The 18,375-nt window shown below is 33.7% G+C and overlaps 1 protein-coding gene across 1 annotated transcript; it reads left to right on the top strand.

Moving 5' to 3' along the window:
- Position 1: 1 nt before the first annotated feature.
- LOC123534887 (monocarboxylate transporter 12-like) lies at positions 2-12,724 on the top strand. Its single transcript, XM_045317346.2, has 7 exons — positions 2-2,887; positions 3,307-3,394; positions 3,895-4,038; positions 4,721-4,861; positions 5,326-5,461; positions 8,609-9,321; positions 12,370-12,724. The coding sequence occupies exons 2-7, from the start codon at positions 3,313-3,315 to the stop codon at positions 12,606-12,608; spliced, it is 1,455 nt and encodes a 484-aa protein (XP_045173281.2). The 5' UTR covers positions 2-2,887; positions 3,307-3,312; the 3' UTR covers positions 12,609-12,724.
- The last annotated feature ends 5,651 nt before the right edge of the window (positions 12,725-18,375 follow it).

Below are 18,375 nucleotides of genomic sequence, written 5' to 3'. Positions count from 1 at the left end.
AATAACATATATAGATCTACTTCTTAAAAATGATTTCATCATCTGTGGGCATTCAATTCCATTGCTCAAATTCATTTATCAAGTCTTTAATTCACCCAAATACAATCGCAGCACTATCATACCATGTCCATTTGCTTTCTACGAGTTAGAAGCCTCTCTTTCATTTATAATTTTACATTTTACGCTTCTCTACATTCGATAAAGAGGCAGATCCCATTATTTTCGTTATTGTTACTGTCGTCTGTTTTGATATTCATTTTGATAACACTACATTTAGGAAAAAAACACTGTACTGGTTTAAGACCTTATATTTCACAGTGAAAACCAAATTTAATGCCCTTTTTGAATGCGAACTATCCACTGGACTTAAACAGCTAGAGTTGACCAATCGATGGAGACATAATATTTTCCTCCATGTTTGCATTTTGTTTACCGGCTTCTCTTTTTACACTTAACTATATTCGGGGATGAAAAACCGAAAGCAATATAGTGCCGAAGCTCCAAGCCAAACACGCGTACGTTATTTGTGCTTCAGATGCTTCAGGTTAATTGACATATAGTTTCTTTGTAGTTGTTTTGTTTCTTCTCTCGTTTTTGCTTTAGTCATTAGAGTCATTAGAAGATATTGTATTATTATTCGTTTAAGTACTGATATCTAGACAGATGTTATTAGCTATCACAACAACAGACTATAAGTAAGTGTGTGTGCGTTCGGGTTTAACGCCTTTTTCAACAATTTTTCAGTCATATAAACGACGGTGTCTACTTGAGCACACATGCCCAACTTTATAGTGCTGCCTCACTGGAATATCACGCCGTAGACACGTGACATGATACCCCACCCAGTCACATTATACTGACACTGGAAGCGAGGAAGCTACTAGTACGATATTTTTACTTCTTTGGTTAGACGCGGCCGGGGATCGAACCCACGACCTCCCGCACTCGAAGCGGACGCTCTACCACTAGGCTACCGAGGTGGTCACCTATAAGTAAGTGCCGTGTGGAAAGTCCGCCCGTACTTAAATTAAAATTTGTTATAATTGTTATATTTCTGATCCTTTGGGATCATTTGGGATCATGGAGATTTTTTTTTAGTTTTGTTCAAATAGAGTTCCACTTAAGCTGGTGCTTGAAGACTTGAGCGACATTGCACATTCCATTACTCCTCATTAACAAACTCGTGAACAAACTCATTGAGACTGGGTACGCTGTTGTTTTGTTTGATTGCATTCTTTGCATCCAAAGGATTTTACTAAAGATTTATCCAAACTTAATCGTTATCTAATGCCCATCATTTAACTACTCAGGTTAATTACCGAGGTACCAATCTTTGAAAGCAGTAACTTTTCCTTTAAAAAGAAACGGCTGTGGCCAAGTGATTAAGGTTGCTGACTTCAAAATACTTGCCTCCCAAAACTTTTGGTTAGAGTTTCGCTTCGGGCGTTGAATTTTTCATGCAGCTAGTACATGCGATACATTAGCTGACAATCTTCAAAATTATTGTATTAAAAGATTTTGCTGCAATGATCAAGTCATTTTTTGTGGAACTTTTGAATTAACAATCCCTTGCCACAGTTATTTTAAATTTTCTATATGTTTTATTTGTCCGCCTTACTTTTGTACACTGGTTTGCCTGCATACTTACGGTCATGATTACGAATATTTCATAATCAAAGACATTACTGTCTAGCACATTCTAAACTCCTCCTTATGGCACGTTTTACATGAAAATACACGTTTTTGCTCTCGTAAGCTATATCACGTTAAGTATAGTTTATTTTTGTATGTGTACGTTTTTAATAACATAAACGGATATATATAACAGGCATTTATGCTTAATTTGTAGTTTATTTTTTTATGGTTCTGTTGTTTTCCAAAAATAAGTGATTGCTTTGAAAAATAATATAGACTTGAAGCGATTTCCCTAGCTCCTTTTGGTGAAGGTTTTGAATTGACAATTCATTTTCAATCTTAAATTTTGAATTTGTTTTATTTACACTCTCTGCTTTACATTTTTACATAATACATGGATAATACTGCTTGAATGTGTTGCCTGTAAATAAGGTCTTTGATCCTCTTTGTTTAGTTTTGACCGTCGTTTTCTCATTTAGGGCAAACCTATTATTTTAACTGAGGACCATGCGCCGCTTTTCATGAAATTACACGCTAGTGTATCATTGAAGGTTCCATGTCAGCCGCCATATGACACATCTGCGGATGTCTCTAAATTGTTTTTTTTTTGTACTTGCAGCATGTGTAAATGTTGAGTTCTGCTCAACCCGGAGCTAGAGGGTCCGGACGGTCGCATGAATTTCCACTTCCGTCCACGAACAGGCTCAATCAAACCAAGCCTGCAACATTTTCGTTTTTGTCGTGTTGACCGACCTGTGGAGTTTCCACTTTTTCTGCTTTATCATCATAATTAGAATATGCTTTGCATAAGGCCAAGTTCCATCAACGTGTTTTGAAACTTTAATCGAAATTAAAGATATCTAATGTTTAAAACAGTTATGAATTCCAGTGTATAAAATACGTCGTTCTGAATTTACCTAATTATATATATTATGAAGGTGTGCATTACTAGTCTCTAAAAACAGCAAAATGGTATGCAAGTGCATAAGCTATTTAAAATTTAATTATTATGGCAAATGTTTCTGCATAAGCTATTTAATATCTTATTATTACGGCTAATGTACCTGAAAAAACAAAAAACAGTCTGAAGTGTGTACAAGCATGACAGTACATTTTATATTTTATATTTATTTTCATATTTTAACATAATAGTATATATATATATATCATATGTTACTCGATTCTCGTTTGTGATCATAATAAAGTGATTGTTTTAGAAAACTGACAAACATTGGACAAACTGCACACATAAGTAAGCTGTTATAATGTATTATGCTATTTTAAAGATACGCAGTGAACCTTCTGTCTTGTTAATGCATTTAATTAGGTATATTTTCGGTTAATTTTCAACGTTGCAACACTCTGAATTTTCATATTTTGTTTACTGCTATTGTAAGATATGCTAATAATACTCTAAATTAAGGTTTGTTTCCTTTTTGATAATAAAGTTACAGATCTCGAAAAAAAATGCTTATCATATTATTTATATTATATTAAGCAGATTTAAGTTTTGTTATAACTTTTACCTCAGCAACAGGTAAACAAGTTTGTTCTCATTTTTTTAAAACTTTGATTGTGTCAATAATTTTGACAATTTGGTTTTTGTTCCTTTTTACTTTCAAGAATTTGAATTTTGTTATTTAAATAAAGATTTTTTACGTATCACAGAAGTACAATATGAGTGACACGATACCCGGCGGCCAAAGCAAACCATGGAAATATGACGTAGACAAAGGATTTGCTTGGATTGTCCTGATAGGTTTGTATTACAAAGATTCGTATAATAGAGATATCTTCAATTGAAAATACACGTATATATTGCAGGTCAGAAGGCACTTTCAAAGAGCCTGTTCAAGGTCTAAAACTGTCAAAGATATAGAGTTAAGTTCGTTTAATTCCAAAGATACACTTTACTATTAAATAGTGTAATTATTAACAAGAAATGGCACACTGTACAACAAATTAATTTACTCATTGTTTTACCCAACGGTTTTATAACAAAATATAATGCACCTTTCGAAACTTTGATGAAAGAGAAATGATCTTAATGATAGTAGGTAAATATACACTGAAACTATCTACGTTAGGTTAATAATACTTTGCTTATATATGTAACCAATTCAACAATGGCATAGACTGCTAAATGAAAGAAGACGGTTAAACCAAATAGATATGAAACTCTTTTGAAATATACATGTTCAGTTGTATTTTGCAAATATTTATCAACTTTATTTCTTCGTATTTGCAACCGCTGTAAAGGATGTTTTGTGATGTACATGTTTGTGATTGGAAGTTTCAAGGCCTTTGGTCTACTCTATACGGAGATGGTAGAGTATTATTCTGCAGGGTCTGGCAATACAGCCTGGATAAGCGCTATATCCTTAACACTGCTATATTGTCTAGGTATGAGTCTCATTCTATTTTAACATGTTTGTTATATTTGTATAAATCATAGTCTCTTTTCTCGGAGACGATTTATTCCACAAGGAATGACAGCTATTTTGGCTAACAAACATGGTATTTTTAAGATACACCGTACGTTTTCCACTTTCCCTGTGGTAAATGTACGTATCTCATATACTTGACGTGACGTGACGTGACGTATACGAACAATCAAATCAAAACGAGCGTAATCACTTTCTCTTGAATATTTCCACTATCGCTTCGGTTATATCAAAGTTAAATTTTTCTAGAAATTGTACATACACAGGTCTTAGAGAATTATCGTTTTGAACCCAAAAGTAATGTTGATATTTATTGCCTATGTTATTCTGCAGCAGTCAGAGTATATCTTATATACCATGTAGAGGAAAAAAAACATTAACGTTTTCCAAGCAAAAAATAACGTTTTTAAAGCATTTCAACATTTTGTCTGGGCAGCTTTTAGAAATTTTCCCAATAAAATTCAGATGATGTGTTTGACAAAGACATAATGTAAACAAATTGGTTAACTCTTGACTTATTTTTAAACAGGAAAATTTTAGCATGATCAGTGCAAACTCATCAGAATCTTATATATATTGATTCTGTTATATATATATTGTGTTTGATTATGTACAAACTGTAAATTGCGCCATTATTCCAGGGCCTATAGCCAACCTTCTATGCAAACTGTACTCATTCCGACGTGTAACTATGGTAGGAGGTATTTTATTTGGGCTTGGATATTTCCTGTCGGGATTCGTAACAAAGATGGAATACATGTACTTTACATTCTTTAGCACTGGTTCGTATAAACATATATATCTATTAATAGACATTTAATTCGATACAATGTCACATTGTTGCTTTGAAACATTCTTTATCAATCATGCATCAATAGCAGTACTCATTTAAGGCATAAAATGGTTTCGTTCGAAAAATCCGTAACAGTGTAATAGCCATAGGCACTTGTAAAGTACATTATCGGCATGGTTACCATTTGCCAAGACAATCTACCTTTTCCCCCACCAGCGGTAACATTTAATGCAACGTGTATACAGTTCTTTAATGACTGATGTTGTTCTCTACATTTCTAAATTTCAATACGCGTAGGAACTTTTCGGATCTAAAATCTGCGCAATACATTGCTGTGCATAACATAAAATTATTTTAAATCTAAAGTGAATTTTATTTTGTGCCGCTTTCAAAGAAATAGTTAAAGCTTGCTTTCTCTGATTAGATTAAGGACATCAACTGTTTATTTTTCAGGTCTTGGATATGGATTATCTTTTGCGCCTTGTTCAACAATTATCAGTTATTATTTCGATAAACGTCGAGCACTTGCTAACGGTATCATGGTGTCTGGAAGTGGTGTTGGGGCAATTGCACTTCCTTTTCTTTACAAGTATGAACTTTCTCGATAGAGTAATTGTAATTTACGATAAAATTTATATCTAGAGGTAACTGGATGACCACTGTGAACTAAACTAACATGAATAATCGTAGAACAAGTGCTATAATTCATTCTGACTGATTGAAAATGAAGTAGTGTTTATTGAGATTGATGTGAATGACAGATAGTGGTTTGAGTGTTCAGACTTAGAATGAATTTTAAACTGTTATGAAGGCTAGATACCGGGTTGATTGATCTATTTTAAAATGAATAAATAAGGTTGTTGTTAAAGGCAGATATCGGTTACTTGATAAGATTATGTACCCTCTCCCTTTACTTTGAGTTAGTTTTTGTGGTACCCCTTTATTGTGGCTGCCGGAGTCCTAGGGCTGTACACAATTGTTATTTCTTGCTTATATTGCTGCGTTTGTGTGATTGTGGGTCTAAAGCGGTGCCCTGCTGTTTTATTGTGTCTTACTTGTTCGTTTTTCTGTGTTATTTAGTTGTGTGTGGTTGTGTGTTTGATTTTGGTGCATGAGTGTCTGCGCTTTTGTGGTTTACATTGTAGTGTGACTGTAAGGAACGTAGCATTCCCTTTGTATATTCATCCTTGTTCTTTTTTCTCCTTCAAGTCCCCCCACTACCACCATTTTACCACTTCCTACCTCTCTATCTATATTTGACATAAATCAATACGTACTTGTTAGATGTTTGAAGCAACCCATCTGTAATATATAGTTTTCCATAACAGCTTCTTTTTGTTGTGGGCCTATTTTGCAAATGCGTCGCTCTGAGGCTGTGATTTTGGTGTTCTGTGCTTCCGAGAAATCTCCCCTTACCTATTATCTTATGAAATACAGAACATGCTATTAATGGTAAACTAGAATGAATTATAAAGATTGTCATGAAAAGTAGATATAGCTTAGATTGATATGATTTAGAATGAATTACAGAGAATATTATAAATGGAAGATATCGGGTTGATTTAGATAATATAGATAAAATTATATAGCTTGTTTTTAGTTATCCGCATCATTTGGTATAATCTATTTAATAATAATTTATTGCAAAAGAGTACTTTAACACTATTTATGAACGATGGGTGGTTATACGTCGGGCGTAATAATTTCATGTAGCGCAGCCCGAGTGAAATTATTTGTACGACGTAGAACCACCCGAGTGTATAAATAGTGTTAAAACACGGTTGTGCTATAAAATATTTCGATTCTAATATGCCCTTAATCTAAAACAGTAGATAAAATAAAGAAGCGCTCTTTCTTAGTCGCAATAAAAACTTTGACGTCACCGCACGTTAACGTGATGTCTTTATAGTGTAAATGTGTTTTAACAGAGACAAGCATATTAGATAAGTTTAAAACTTATTGTTAATGTTAGATATCAGTTAGGTGGATAAAATTAAGAATAAATTATAGAGGATGTCATAAATGGTAGATATTAGTTAGATTAGTATAATTACTGACGCATAACTGAGATTATAATCACTTTGCATTAATATAATCTTAAATGAATTATGAAGGCTGCTGTTAATGGGGGATATTGGCTTGATTTATGTTACATGGGCTGAAGCATGAAGATTGTTGTTAATGGTATATCAGTTAGATTGACTTAGTTTAGAATGTATTATAGAAACTGTTGTTAATAGTTAATGGTAGATAACGGTTTCATTGATGTACATTATTAGAGACGGTTGTAAATACAAAAGATGTAGTATATTTCAACCAAATTGATATGATTTAGAATGGATTATTGAGGTTTTTGCAAATGGTGGATTTTTGTTTTATAGATATAGATTAGAATAAATAGGATAACTTGTATATTTAGAATGAATTATAGTGAGATTGTTGTTTATGGTAAATATTGGTTTGAGTGATATAACTTAGATAATTGAGATGGAGATAGTTACTGAGATTCATACAAAGCTATAAATATAACGTGTATGACGAGATAGCAGATATGTAAATACAAGTTCAACAATTGTTTCAGTATTGCATAGGTATCAGTTATAACACATATTTGGGAGAGACATTTTGGATAATCCAAACAGTGTATTAGCTATTTAAACTTATATATCATTTCAGTTAGAGTTTACCTATTTAGATACTTCTTTTTTTCCGAAAGCTTTAAAGACAAACGTTGTGAGATTTCGAGTATTTTTACTATTTTCATTAATAAATGATTGAGAAAAAATGAAATAACATGACTTGGATGATGCCAAAAATACTTCCTGACATACTTTTTTAAGTCAACAAACATCTGACATTCAATGATAAAATGATTCTCATCTTTTATATGTGACAGTTAGTACATATTCTGTTTTCATAAAGTATATTATTTGGACGATTCTATCTACCAGTCACAACTGCCAATCTATACGATGACAACCTCAGCCTTGTTAATGCTATTCTGAACTTTCTAACATTTATAACTGTTAAGTAATTATTGAAACTGAACTCAAATATATTCTTGTAAAATAGTACTCGAATGGATTAATTTATAGATGTGTTCAAATCCTGTGTGTAAATATCTCTTAGACGCTGTTTTGAAATATTGAGAATGGCCTTTGTGTCTCCTACACTCTGAGCAGCCAAACATGTTAGAATCCTAATTTTGATAACAAAAATGTCACCTTGGAGACCCAGTTTATTTGCTAGGATTAAGGTCTATACTATTCTTTAAAGAAATATTTACTTATTTTGTATATCTAACCTGGTCACAATTTCTTATTTTCAGCCAAAACTTTATAATATTGTAATGTCTATCTGTTTCTAAGTTGTATCTACCTGTTTTCGCATAAATAAAATTGTTCTGTGTGGTATTTTTAACAGAAGCTTAGCTTATAAACATATGTATGTATGTTTCGTGCATTCCGGAAATCACTAAAGTATCGGTTCTGGAAAATCAAATGCTGAAATATCATTCTTTGTGTTATATCATGAAATGAATTCAACTTGTGTAAAGATTTTTTTCTAAACCAGTACTATTTGTATATGAATTGTGTAGTCTCCACAGTATACACAGACATATGCGTTGTTATTTAAAAAAAAGATGCCCACCAGTTCAGTTATGTATGCAAGTTAAATCGTCAAGTTATTAAAGCTTAATCAGAAAATATGTAGTTTGATATGTATTCATTTTCAGGTATCTAATTGAACAGTATGGTCTGAATGGAGCGTTTTGGATCATCGGTGCAACGTTTTCTAACGTTTGTGTAGCGGCTTGTGTGTTTCGGCAACCAAGATATTTGGTTGAGGAACAGAAAGAAAAACTTCGTGCAAATAAACACACAGAGGATGAATATGATGTATGTGCTAGCCAATTGGTGGACGGGAAAGGTGATAAAAATGCTGTTCGAAATATTTATAAAGGACTTTGTTCTGCTCTAGATCTGAGGTTTAATCTTTTAAAAAAAACACTGTTTACTCTATACCTTATATCATTCATGTGTTGTGGATTTGCATTTGTAGGAAGTATCATCCTTATCCCGAGCAGTGTAAAGACACTTGGTTATGATAAAACATATGTAGCACTTAGTGTAATAATATTCGGTGGCGTAGAAGTTGTTGCAAGAATACTGATCGGATGGTTTGCAGATTTACACATAATTAAGTGCAAGTACATATACGTTGTAAACATGTTCATTGTTGGGGCATTCTCTCTGATTGCCCCATTATTTGAAAGTTTTTCCTTCATTGCTGTCTACGCTACAGTAGCGGCATCGTTTGCAGGATCATACTTAAGCTTGCGTTCAGTATTGATAATAGAAGCTGTGGATCTGGAGAATTTTTCCTCTGCATTTGGATTACTTTCCTTAACACAGGCAATAGGTGTTCTCCCAGGTCAGCCTGCTATGGGTAAGTATGAATCATTTAATATTTAAGAGATAGGAGTAAGGTAAATGCAACTAGATATAGTAATGTATGTCGGTAATAAGAATAGAAAGGCAGAAAAATCTTAATTCGGCTATGAATAATGATAAAGATATCTCATTTTTGTACTGATTTCCTTTATAATTAACAGGTAATTATTTTGACTCTACCGAAGGGACTGTAAATTAACATACTTTTTTCAGCTGCCCGCCCCCTCCCTGTCCGCATCCTTCATTTCCCTATTACACAAAAGTAAACTGTTTCACTTGAATTAATATGCCGATGGTGCTTATTTTATGTATAAACTTAAATAGATTTTCTGTATGTTAATCAGACATGTATTTTAAATTGAGAGGTTACTGTGTTATAAAGTTAAATTTATTTAGTGAGTCTGAGAAAATTAAAAGTCGAGGCTCAGCCGAGACTTTAATTTTTTCGTAGACGAACTTAATAAATTTAAATTTATAAGACACTAACCTAATGTTCTATTTATCCTACCTTCTGATCTAAAACCATTCTTTAATTAAAATTCAAAATTTATTACCAACTAGCTCTGAGTTCTGAGTCTGCCTTGCATAGAAATTAAAAAATTCATACGCCCCACCATTACACAAATAGGTCTTTAAAATCCAAAATATTATAAAATATAAGCTGAAAAACAAAGGCTAATCTTGTTTTGTTTTGTGCCCGACCTCTCTGAACATGACTGAATAATTTTAATTTGCTGCCTAGTTTTGTCCGAAGTTCAGTTGCAAGTCGGATTACCCATCCTCACCAAGCAAACGATAGACGTGACTTATACACACGCGATAACACCGCTTGACAAAACAAATAGGCAAACAGATGATTTTATTCAATAACACTCCATTCCAGATGCATATATTTCTTGATTTAAGTAAGGAAAGCTAAAATTCTGAACAAACGCGGTACAAGAGTCATTCTCCATTTCTCCGAGCGTTTCCGTTATGAAAAAAACTTTTTATTGTAATTGCTAATACGGTATGCATACGCAATACATTTATACTTTGGTCTCTCTTGCCTAATAAAAGCGCGTTTTTAAAAATAATTGCATAAATATGTCTTTTAGCAGTTATTCTCAAAAACAAGATGGCGTCGTTTTAAAAAAATCCAAAAAGTAGTTCGCCAAGCTTTATCAAATCACTGACCTGGTAAAGCAAAATTTATCATACCCCTTGATTTTTGCCTTTATTTAGCACGAAGGTAGGATAAAAATATCTACAGACTGACCACAATTTGTGGCAATGACACATGGAATACATCGTTTAGGTATACACTGCAAACAAACCGTAAGTCTGCCACGGACCTCTATTAAATTAACTCTATTTATATGTTAAAATCATCTACAAGGAGTTTAATTTAAACTGATACAAAATACCTGAAAACGAAATGAACTGAAAAGAATATTAGCAAAAACATTTTCTCGAAAAGTTAGTGACGAACACTTGGCGATAGCCGATATTTGGCTATATGATCTTAATCATTATTAAACTTGATCGAGATTTTGTGTACATTATGAATTTAGTCTCGGTCAGTTTTGATAATTTGATAATCGTTTGCATCACTGTCACTTTCATTTAAATCCTTTTGCTAGTCTTCAGCTGAGCGATAGAAATATTATGCAGGCAAACGACTTCCTATTCGGCTAGATAAATGGGTTGTTTCAAATATATAAACATAGAATTAGAAACGTTTTTGTATAGTTGTATCTGTGCCTGTCACGCATTTTTTTTTCTGAGTTTCAAAGGCACATCTTGAAAAAATTCGAGTATTCTAACTCTGGCACGGTAAAGTCATCTTGGATATTTTGCGCCCATATACACTTTGAGACAGTTTCTGAAAGATCGTTTGAAACGTCTAGATCCTAATACCTTAACAATTAATCTTTCTGTACACATTCAATGCAAATTTCACGAAGAATGCTATAGAAATGAGGCAGTACATCTAACATGTAAACAATGTGAAATAAGTTGAATTTTGCTTTAATATGGCATCAGTAAAGAAATCTTACCTTTTATAAAACTTGATCGAAACCATGTACCCTTTTGAGAATGAGAGTATCATAAAAGGGAATAATGTAAGATTACAAAAACCACTAACACATTTAGATATAGCGATTAGTCTAAGCTGTAATTTTTTGTCGAAATTGAATATGGAGAAGACATCTTTTCGTTTAGTCACCTATATATTTTTATAGTTATAAACTCAATGATCCGTTCTGTTATTTAAAGGGATTTTAGGCATATTCCCAGAATTGCAAAGTTTTATATAATTTCTAAATATGATTAAAATGACAAAAAGCTTTGAATATTTCAGCGAATACAATTTCATATAGATAAATGTGCGCCTAATTATAAGTATTCAAAAAAGGTTGTTATTAATCGAAACCAGTTAACACGCTAACAGGAATAGAGCAATAACTAGCAATCAATATCTAAATTGCTATTTGTAAGATTTATGAGGTCTTTAGCTTGACAGCAGGTTTCCATACTTTGCACAGGTTGTGACGTTAGATGACAAGGAACTTTGTTAATGTTGCATCATGCATCATTTCTTTGCCGAGCACACATCAAGGTTCCCGTCCCACGTGACTTTTTCATTGACAGCACCAAGTATTTTACTATTTTTTAATCAACATTTAAAGCCCTACCTGAAGCGATGCAAATAATACTAACAGACTAGCAGACTGATACATTCGCATTGCGTCCTGTAATCTTAAGTGTGTCCTTAATGATTAAATGGTACATGGCAACATTTTAAATGGAAAATAAGGGAACCGTAAAAACCAGTACTAGCAACGTTAAGAAAGTTTACTCCAAAAACGCACATTTTGCCTACTTTGCGATGCATGCCTATCTGTCTGGGGTGCTTTCTGCTTCCGGGAAAACTACCCTTACCGTTTAGTTTCTTTTTAGCTAGTCAGAGCGTGGACCCTGTTGTGTGTTACAATTCTTATGTGTTGGAGTGATTGCTTCAAACTTTAGAAGTCAAGTCTAATTGAATTATATATTACAGGTTGGTTGTACGACTTGTATGGAAACTGGAATCCATCATTCATTCTGACTGGGTTTATGTATATATTGGCCGGAATCATTGTACTACTGGAACCCTTCGTAGTCCGATGTTGGACAAAATCAGACAATGAAGATCTGTGTTCACCTGACAACCAAAACCAAAGCCATGATCAAGGCAAACCAACCGACGGCACCTGTAAAGATGAATTACAATCATCAGATACTAGTTTCTCATCTTAGGCATATTTGTTGTTTGAATCAAATTGTAAATGCAATATTTATATCGTAAAACATTCAGTATGTAACGCATTTACGCTCATAGATAAACAACAATCAATAAAACTACCAAAATCTTTCATGATTCCTTAAAAGTATTCCCCACCAACTTTAATACAATTTTTCAGGCGTTTAATCCAGTTCTGAAATGACTTTTGATAGTCTCGTTTGGGTACACTCTTGAGGACCTGACTGCATTCCAGGACTTGTAGCGGCGACCAGCAAGAAACCTTTTCAGACGTGGGAAAAGGAAAAAGTCAAACGATGCCAAATCTGGCGAATACGATGGGTGAGGAAGCACTTTGCCCTTTTTCGTTTCCAAACATTGCGTAACAACGTGGGCCTTGGGCGCTGGAGCGTTGTCGTGCAACAGGCAAACATTACGAAAACCTGTTGCTGGGCGATGTTTATTATCAAACTCCTCAACTTTGCGCAATATACTTGCCTTATAGTAGTGTCCAGTGACCGTTCGACCTTTACGTACCAGGACAGCTGCCACAACACCCCGCGGGCTATAGAAAATAGCACACATAATCTTCTTTGCACTCTGAGTTCTCTTTGCAATATAAGGCCTACGAGCATGTTGTGTTGCCCATATTTTATTGTTTACTTTGCGGTTTGGTTCAAAGTAAATTACCCACGTTTCGTCACCAGTACAGATGTCAACAAATTTCCTGGAGTCGTATTTGGGGTACCTTTTCAGAAGTTGTTTAGCATTTCGTACACGCTGGTGTTTTTCTTTGCCGGTCAGCATTTGGGGGGCCCAGCGAGCTGAAATCCGTCGTACTTGAAGATTCCTCGTCAAAATTACATGGACTGACCCTGTTGAAACCCCTGTCATTCTAGCTATGTCCTCAGCTTTATACCGGGCATCATGTTTCACAACATAAATGACTTTAGATATGGTCCTTTTTGTCACTACTAAACACTGCTGTCCACCTTTTTTGCATCTTCAATTGACTCTAGTCCGCTTTTAAATGTTTTAGTCCACCTAGTTATTGTTAATAGGAAACTTCATTATGTCCTTAAAAAGCACACAATTCATTAAAACTATCCTTCGGACATAAACCCTGTTTATAGAGCACTTGAATGTAGCTTCGAATTTGAACAATTTTCAGTGAAAGTTTCCGACCATTTTTAACATAGTGTATACGAGTAGGGCTTTTCAAATACGAAAAAGACGTATTAAAATTAACGGTATATAGTTATACATGTATGGTATCATTGTAAAGTTGATATAGCAAATTTCATTTTATGTAAACTTCTCGATATTCACATGCAACATAAAAAAGAACGAGAACCAGTTGCATTACATATTGAATGCCCCTCGTATAAATATTTGTTAAGGAGGGAGTCATGTAACGATAATTGTTCCATCACCTACTTTAAACTGAACTGAGAAAAAGGAAGTTTTGATCGGTATAACAATATAACTACTTAACTGTATGTGTCTCGGCCTGCTTTCATACTAACTGCTGAATGTTGACTTAGCTGTATTGTGTTAAAATATATATATTTTTGATGGCGTGGACATTGGTCCCTTTTGGATGGGCAGGGCCCTGCAAACTGTGAAACAATATCCAAGATATATATTTGTATTTGTAGTAGGTTAGAGTATAAGGGTGCACTTATACTTCCTTGCTATTGAGTTTGCGTTTACGAAACTATCAATGTTAACTGGTTAATAAGACATTAGTGTACTAGACGGGACATACAGAATATATTCGATATAGGTACGTCAGTCTCACATAGTAATTTCTTGTCGTCATTGGAAATTTCTCTCTAAATGTGAAGTATTACGGGAAATTTCACGTGATTTTTTATCAGAAGCGACTCAAACTCATTTTGTTTACACGCGAATGCATGAGTGAATTGTAGTTGTGTAGATCTATTTGTTTTAAAAGAGCAACACAACAATGTTCAAGTTATTTAGATCTAACAAAAATGTAAATTGACTCACTGGTAATACTATCAACGTTGTAATCTCTCCAAAGTTCTTCCAAGTCTCCAGTAGCTGTATCAATCCTCGATGAATAAGTTGTAAACAGATCTAGACGAGCTTTTCATACATCGATGAAATTCAGGCACCAATCGCACCATGCCCTTGAAACGATGATTTGTTAAATTAAACGTTCATTTTCAAACGCATGGTTTAAAGATGTTAAAGTTTCGAAGAAATGAGTCCCATTTTATTTCATTTTTTGAAAATTTGCTGTTTATATGGAAGCATGTCCCTTTAAGAGCGTGACTGACTTGATCCAAAGTTGCTGATTCAGATTTCTTTGAAAGCAAAATCCTACCGAGAACCGTTCTCTGTCTTTGACTTAAATAACTGGTATGAAGTCTAGAAAGCAGTCATAGAGCGTAGAATTTTAATAATTTATAACCGCCACTTTCGATTAAAAAAACCCTGATCTATCATCATATCAACTTTTATCGTCCACCAGAGCAGAAATATCCAGAAACAGGTTTAAAACATTTAACTACTATGTTCAAATCATAAATATTTTACGGTAATGCAAGCTGTACATTTTTTTTCTGTGAAATACCTAAGTCTTATTTTACTCTATCAAAATTTGAATCCGACCGACTCATCGGACTTCAGCCAGTCAGATCTTTTTTACCAAAAGTTTAATATTTTCATTTCTAATATTTATGCAATCTGACTAAAGTACATCTCCTATTACGCTACGCATAGGATCTGAGAACGACCTATTCATTGCCTCGTTCTGACGACCCTTTCGCTAGCCAATCAGAGCCTAATTTACAACATCTTGCAAATCTACCTGTAGCCTTGACTTTTGATATTTACAATTCTTATGTCATCATGTATCAGATAGCCGGTTAGTTCAGTCGGTAGGCCACTTGCTTTGTAAGCGAGGGGTCCCGGGTTCGAGCCCTGGAATGACTGCACATTTTTCTTACTCTTTGACATTCGAATAAGTCGTCTGATTGGATAAGATAAAAATAGCAATACTGGAAATCCAAAATATACAGAAGACGAATGTGAATTGGTCCTTCTCAGATCTTCGTTTAGAAGATCAAGTACTTAAGTCAGATTGAATATTTATGTTAATTACAATCTTTTTACAGTGAGTTTGCAGTCCGAATTATGCTTTTAAATTTCAAATGGTATGTCTGTAATCGTCAAAAGTGTTACGTGACTACTGTTTTCTTCCAGATTTAACGAGCACGGATTAATTACAGTATCTCGCACAAATTCTAAATTGTGTGTAAGTTGATAAAGTCTAAAGAAACGGATTGATTATTCTCTTTTTCCCTTGGTTCTCACATGTGCATCATAATTGGCACGTGACTTGTGTTAACTATCTCTACATCAGTATAATGCAACAAATTTTGAAATATATAATATGTTTATTATAAAAGTAGCTTAATGATATAAATCCGGTATAATATATATGTTGTGTTCGGCTCCAATGGATTATGACAGACCTAGTTTACTCGAGGCGCTCGAGCGAAGAAAACTTAATAAAATGTTTAAAATGATTAAGGAGAATGAATGTGTAATGTAGGCGTAGGAGCAGCGGGTCCGCTCCGGCACTTTTGATAAAAAAAAAAGAATTTTTTCTTAGAAATAACAGAAAATCCCATTTGAGAGAGCATTTAGATAAGGATTTGAGGCTATGTCTATTGTCAATAACGGGAAGAACGTTTTTTTTTTCTTTTTTGTTTTTCTTTTATTATTATTGTTTTAAATTTTCAGCGAAAAAAAAAGGACAGGTTTAGCTGATCGGTCCCCCACTGCAACCCCATCCCCACTTTGAGATCGCTCCTACACCAAGGTGTAACCATCAGTATTTTACAACTTTAGGTTAGAATGGTCGCATTTTATTTTTAGAAATGTCTATAGAAACGGGTCGTGCATTTTAACGAATGAGGTCCAGACACGTGCATGATACAGATTCGTTATCTTCCACCTGTACGACTTTTTTTCTTTTAAAATACAAGTAGTCCAAAAATCATTTATGGATACTTAGGAAGTGTATATATTGTTTTAGGGTAACGTACTTTGAGAGAGAGAACTGTCTTTCATAAATCAGACACCGAAATGTCACATATTACCAAACTTGAACCTGAAGTAAACAGAATGCATTATAGCTGAAGAGGGTTTTCATATATACGTCGAAACCTAACCGAAATAAAAACGAAACCGAAATAAAACCATGCACGTTGGGAGATTAGAATCGGGCTGACGATGATTAAAAGGGTCATTTTCTCCATTTTCCCAAAATGGTCAATTTTTCCTTGCTCATGCAAAATGTATGTCAAATAATCGTACAGGATCCTCGTCGTGCAATTCCACGAGAATCTCTCTCTCTCTCTGTATACATATATCTCATGCAGTCAAATGCTGTTTGTTTCATATTTTGGCGAGAAAACTGCACGTTTCTACCATTTTGCTCCATCTGTTCATTATTTTTAAAAACATAAAAATAAATGTTGCCGTTATGGTTTCATGTCAACAGAACCGTTTCTAAATTTCATCTTAGAATATAATGTTAAACTGTTCTGTAGTAATTCAAATGAAAATAATTCCGTTTCTGTACGCCGATGACTAGCTCTTAAATGTTTGCTTTTTACAGAGATATTATTTTGATTAAGTGTTCAACTTCAAAAAAGGACGTTACATTGCATCACAAACATTCTGATAATGACGATTCTTTCACTTATTCTGGCGAACAAAAAAAAAAGCTTTTGTCTCCCTTTTATTAGCTTTTTTTTCTTTTCGTTTACAAGCTAGGAAGTCCATACTTTTAGATAGTACAGCTTTTATCTACCTTCATTTTTCAGCAATAGAATATACAATTAGTGTTATTGCTATTCACTTAGTGTATCACAATGTATTATGTATAATTATCTGTTTGTAATTCAACTTATCATGCTATTAATACTTTACTGAACTATTCATGACATATTAATATGTGAATCTGTAAAATGAGGTATCCAGAAATAAAATATAAATTACAAATAAATTAATTTGCAACTGAACAAAGTTTAATATACCCATGTATTCCAGCAAGATCATGTACTAGCTGTTTTCAAGGACAAACAAGTCTTGTCAAATATTAACTTGGGCATCTTAATTTTGAATTGACCCCAGGTTTATTTCGCTACGGGTGCCATCATACTGGAAAGTTGACGTAACGTAATTTAGCATTACGGTCTATGAGGAAAATAGAAAAATGCAAGATTATTTCTTTAAAACAAACTTTACTGAAAAAAAAATGAAAAAGGGTCTATCAAAGGTTGATATTGATGTATGGTATATAAAAATGCTTTTTTTGGACGACTTTACCGACACTGATAACTCAGACACGACGTAAACGTAATAGGCAAGACAGACTTCAGTAACTTAATATCACGATATTGTGAAGTGTTGAATTTCAGAAGTAGAATGTAACCACACTTGAAATAAAATATTTAGTACATAAAACTGCGCGGTATGTTCACTCAACCTTAAATATTTATCTTACTATTGATGTATACATTATGCTTTTTATGTACTTCGTTTAAGCACTGTCATAGGATAATATCAATTTTTTCTGGCAGAGGTTAGTTCTTCTCAAAAGTTAGATTATGTTTACCTTAACATTCAGTTGCCAAGGGTTGCATTGATAGCTGTAACCTGAATGTCGAAACAATGATCTAAAGCTAGATGTTCCGGATTATACATCTTAAACCTTGACTTCGTTTTCTGGTCAGTAAACAT

The sequence above is a fragment of the Mercenaria mercenaria genome, chromosome 12, assembly GCF_021730395.1.
Source record: "Mercenaria mercenaria strain notata chromosome 12, MADL_Memer_1, whole genome shotgun sequence".
NCBI lineage: Eukaryota > Metazoa > Mollusca > Bivalvia > Venerida > Veneridae > Mercenaria > Mercenaria mercenaria.
Note: the sequence above shows the minus strand (reverse complement) of the source record. Positions and strands in the feature narration are given on the sequence as shown.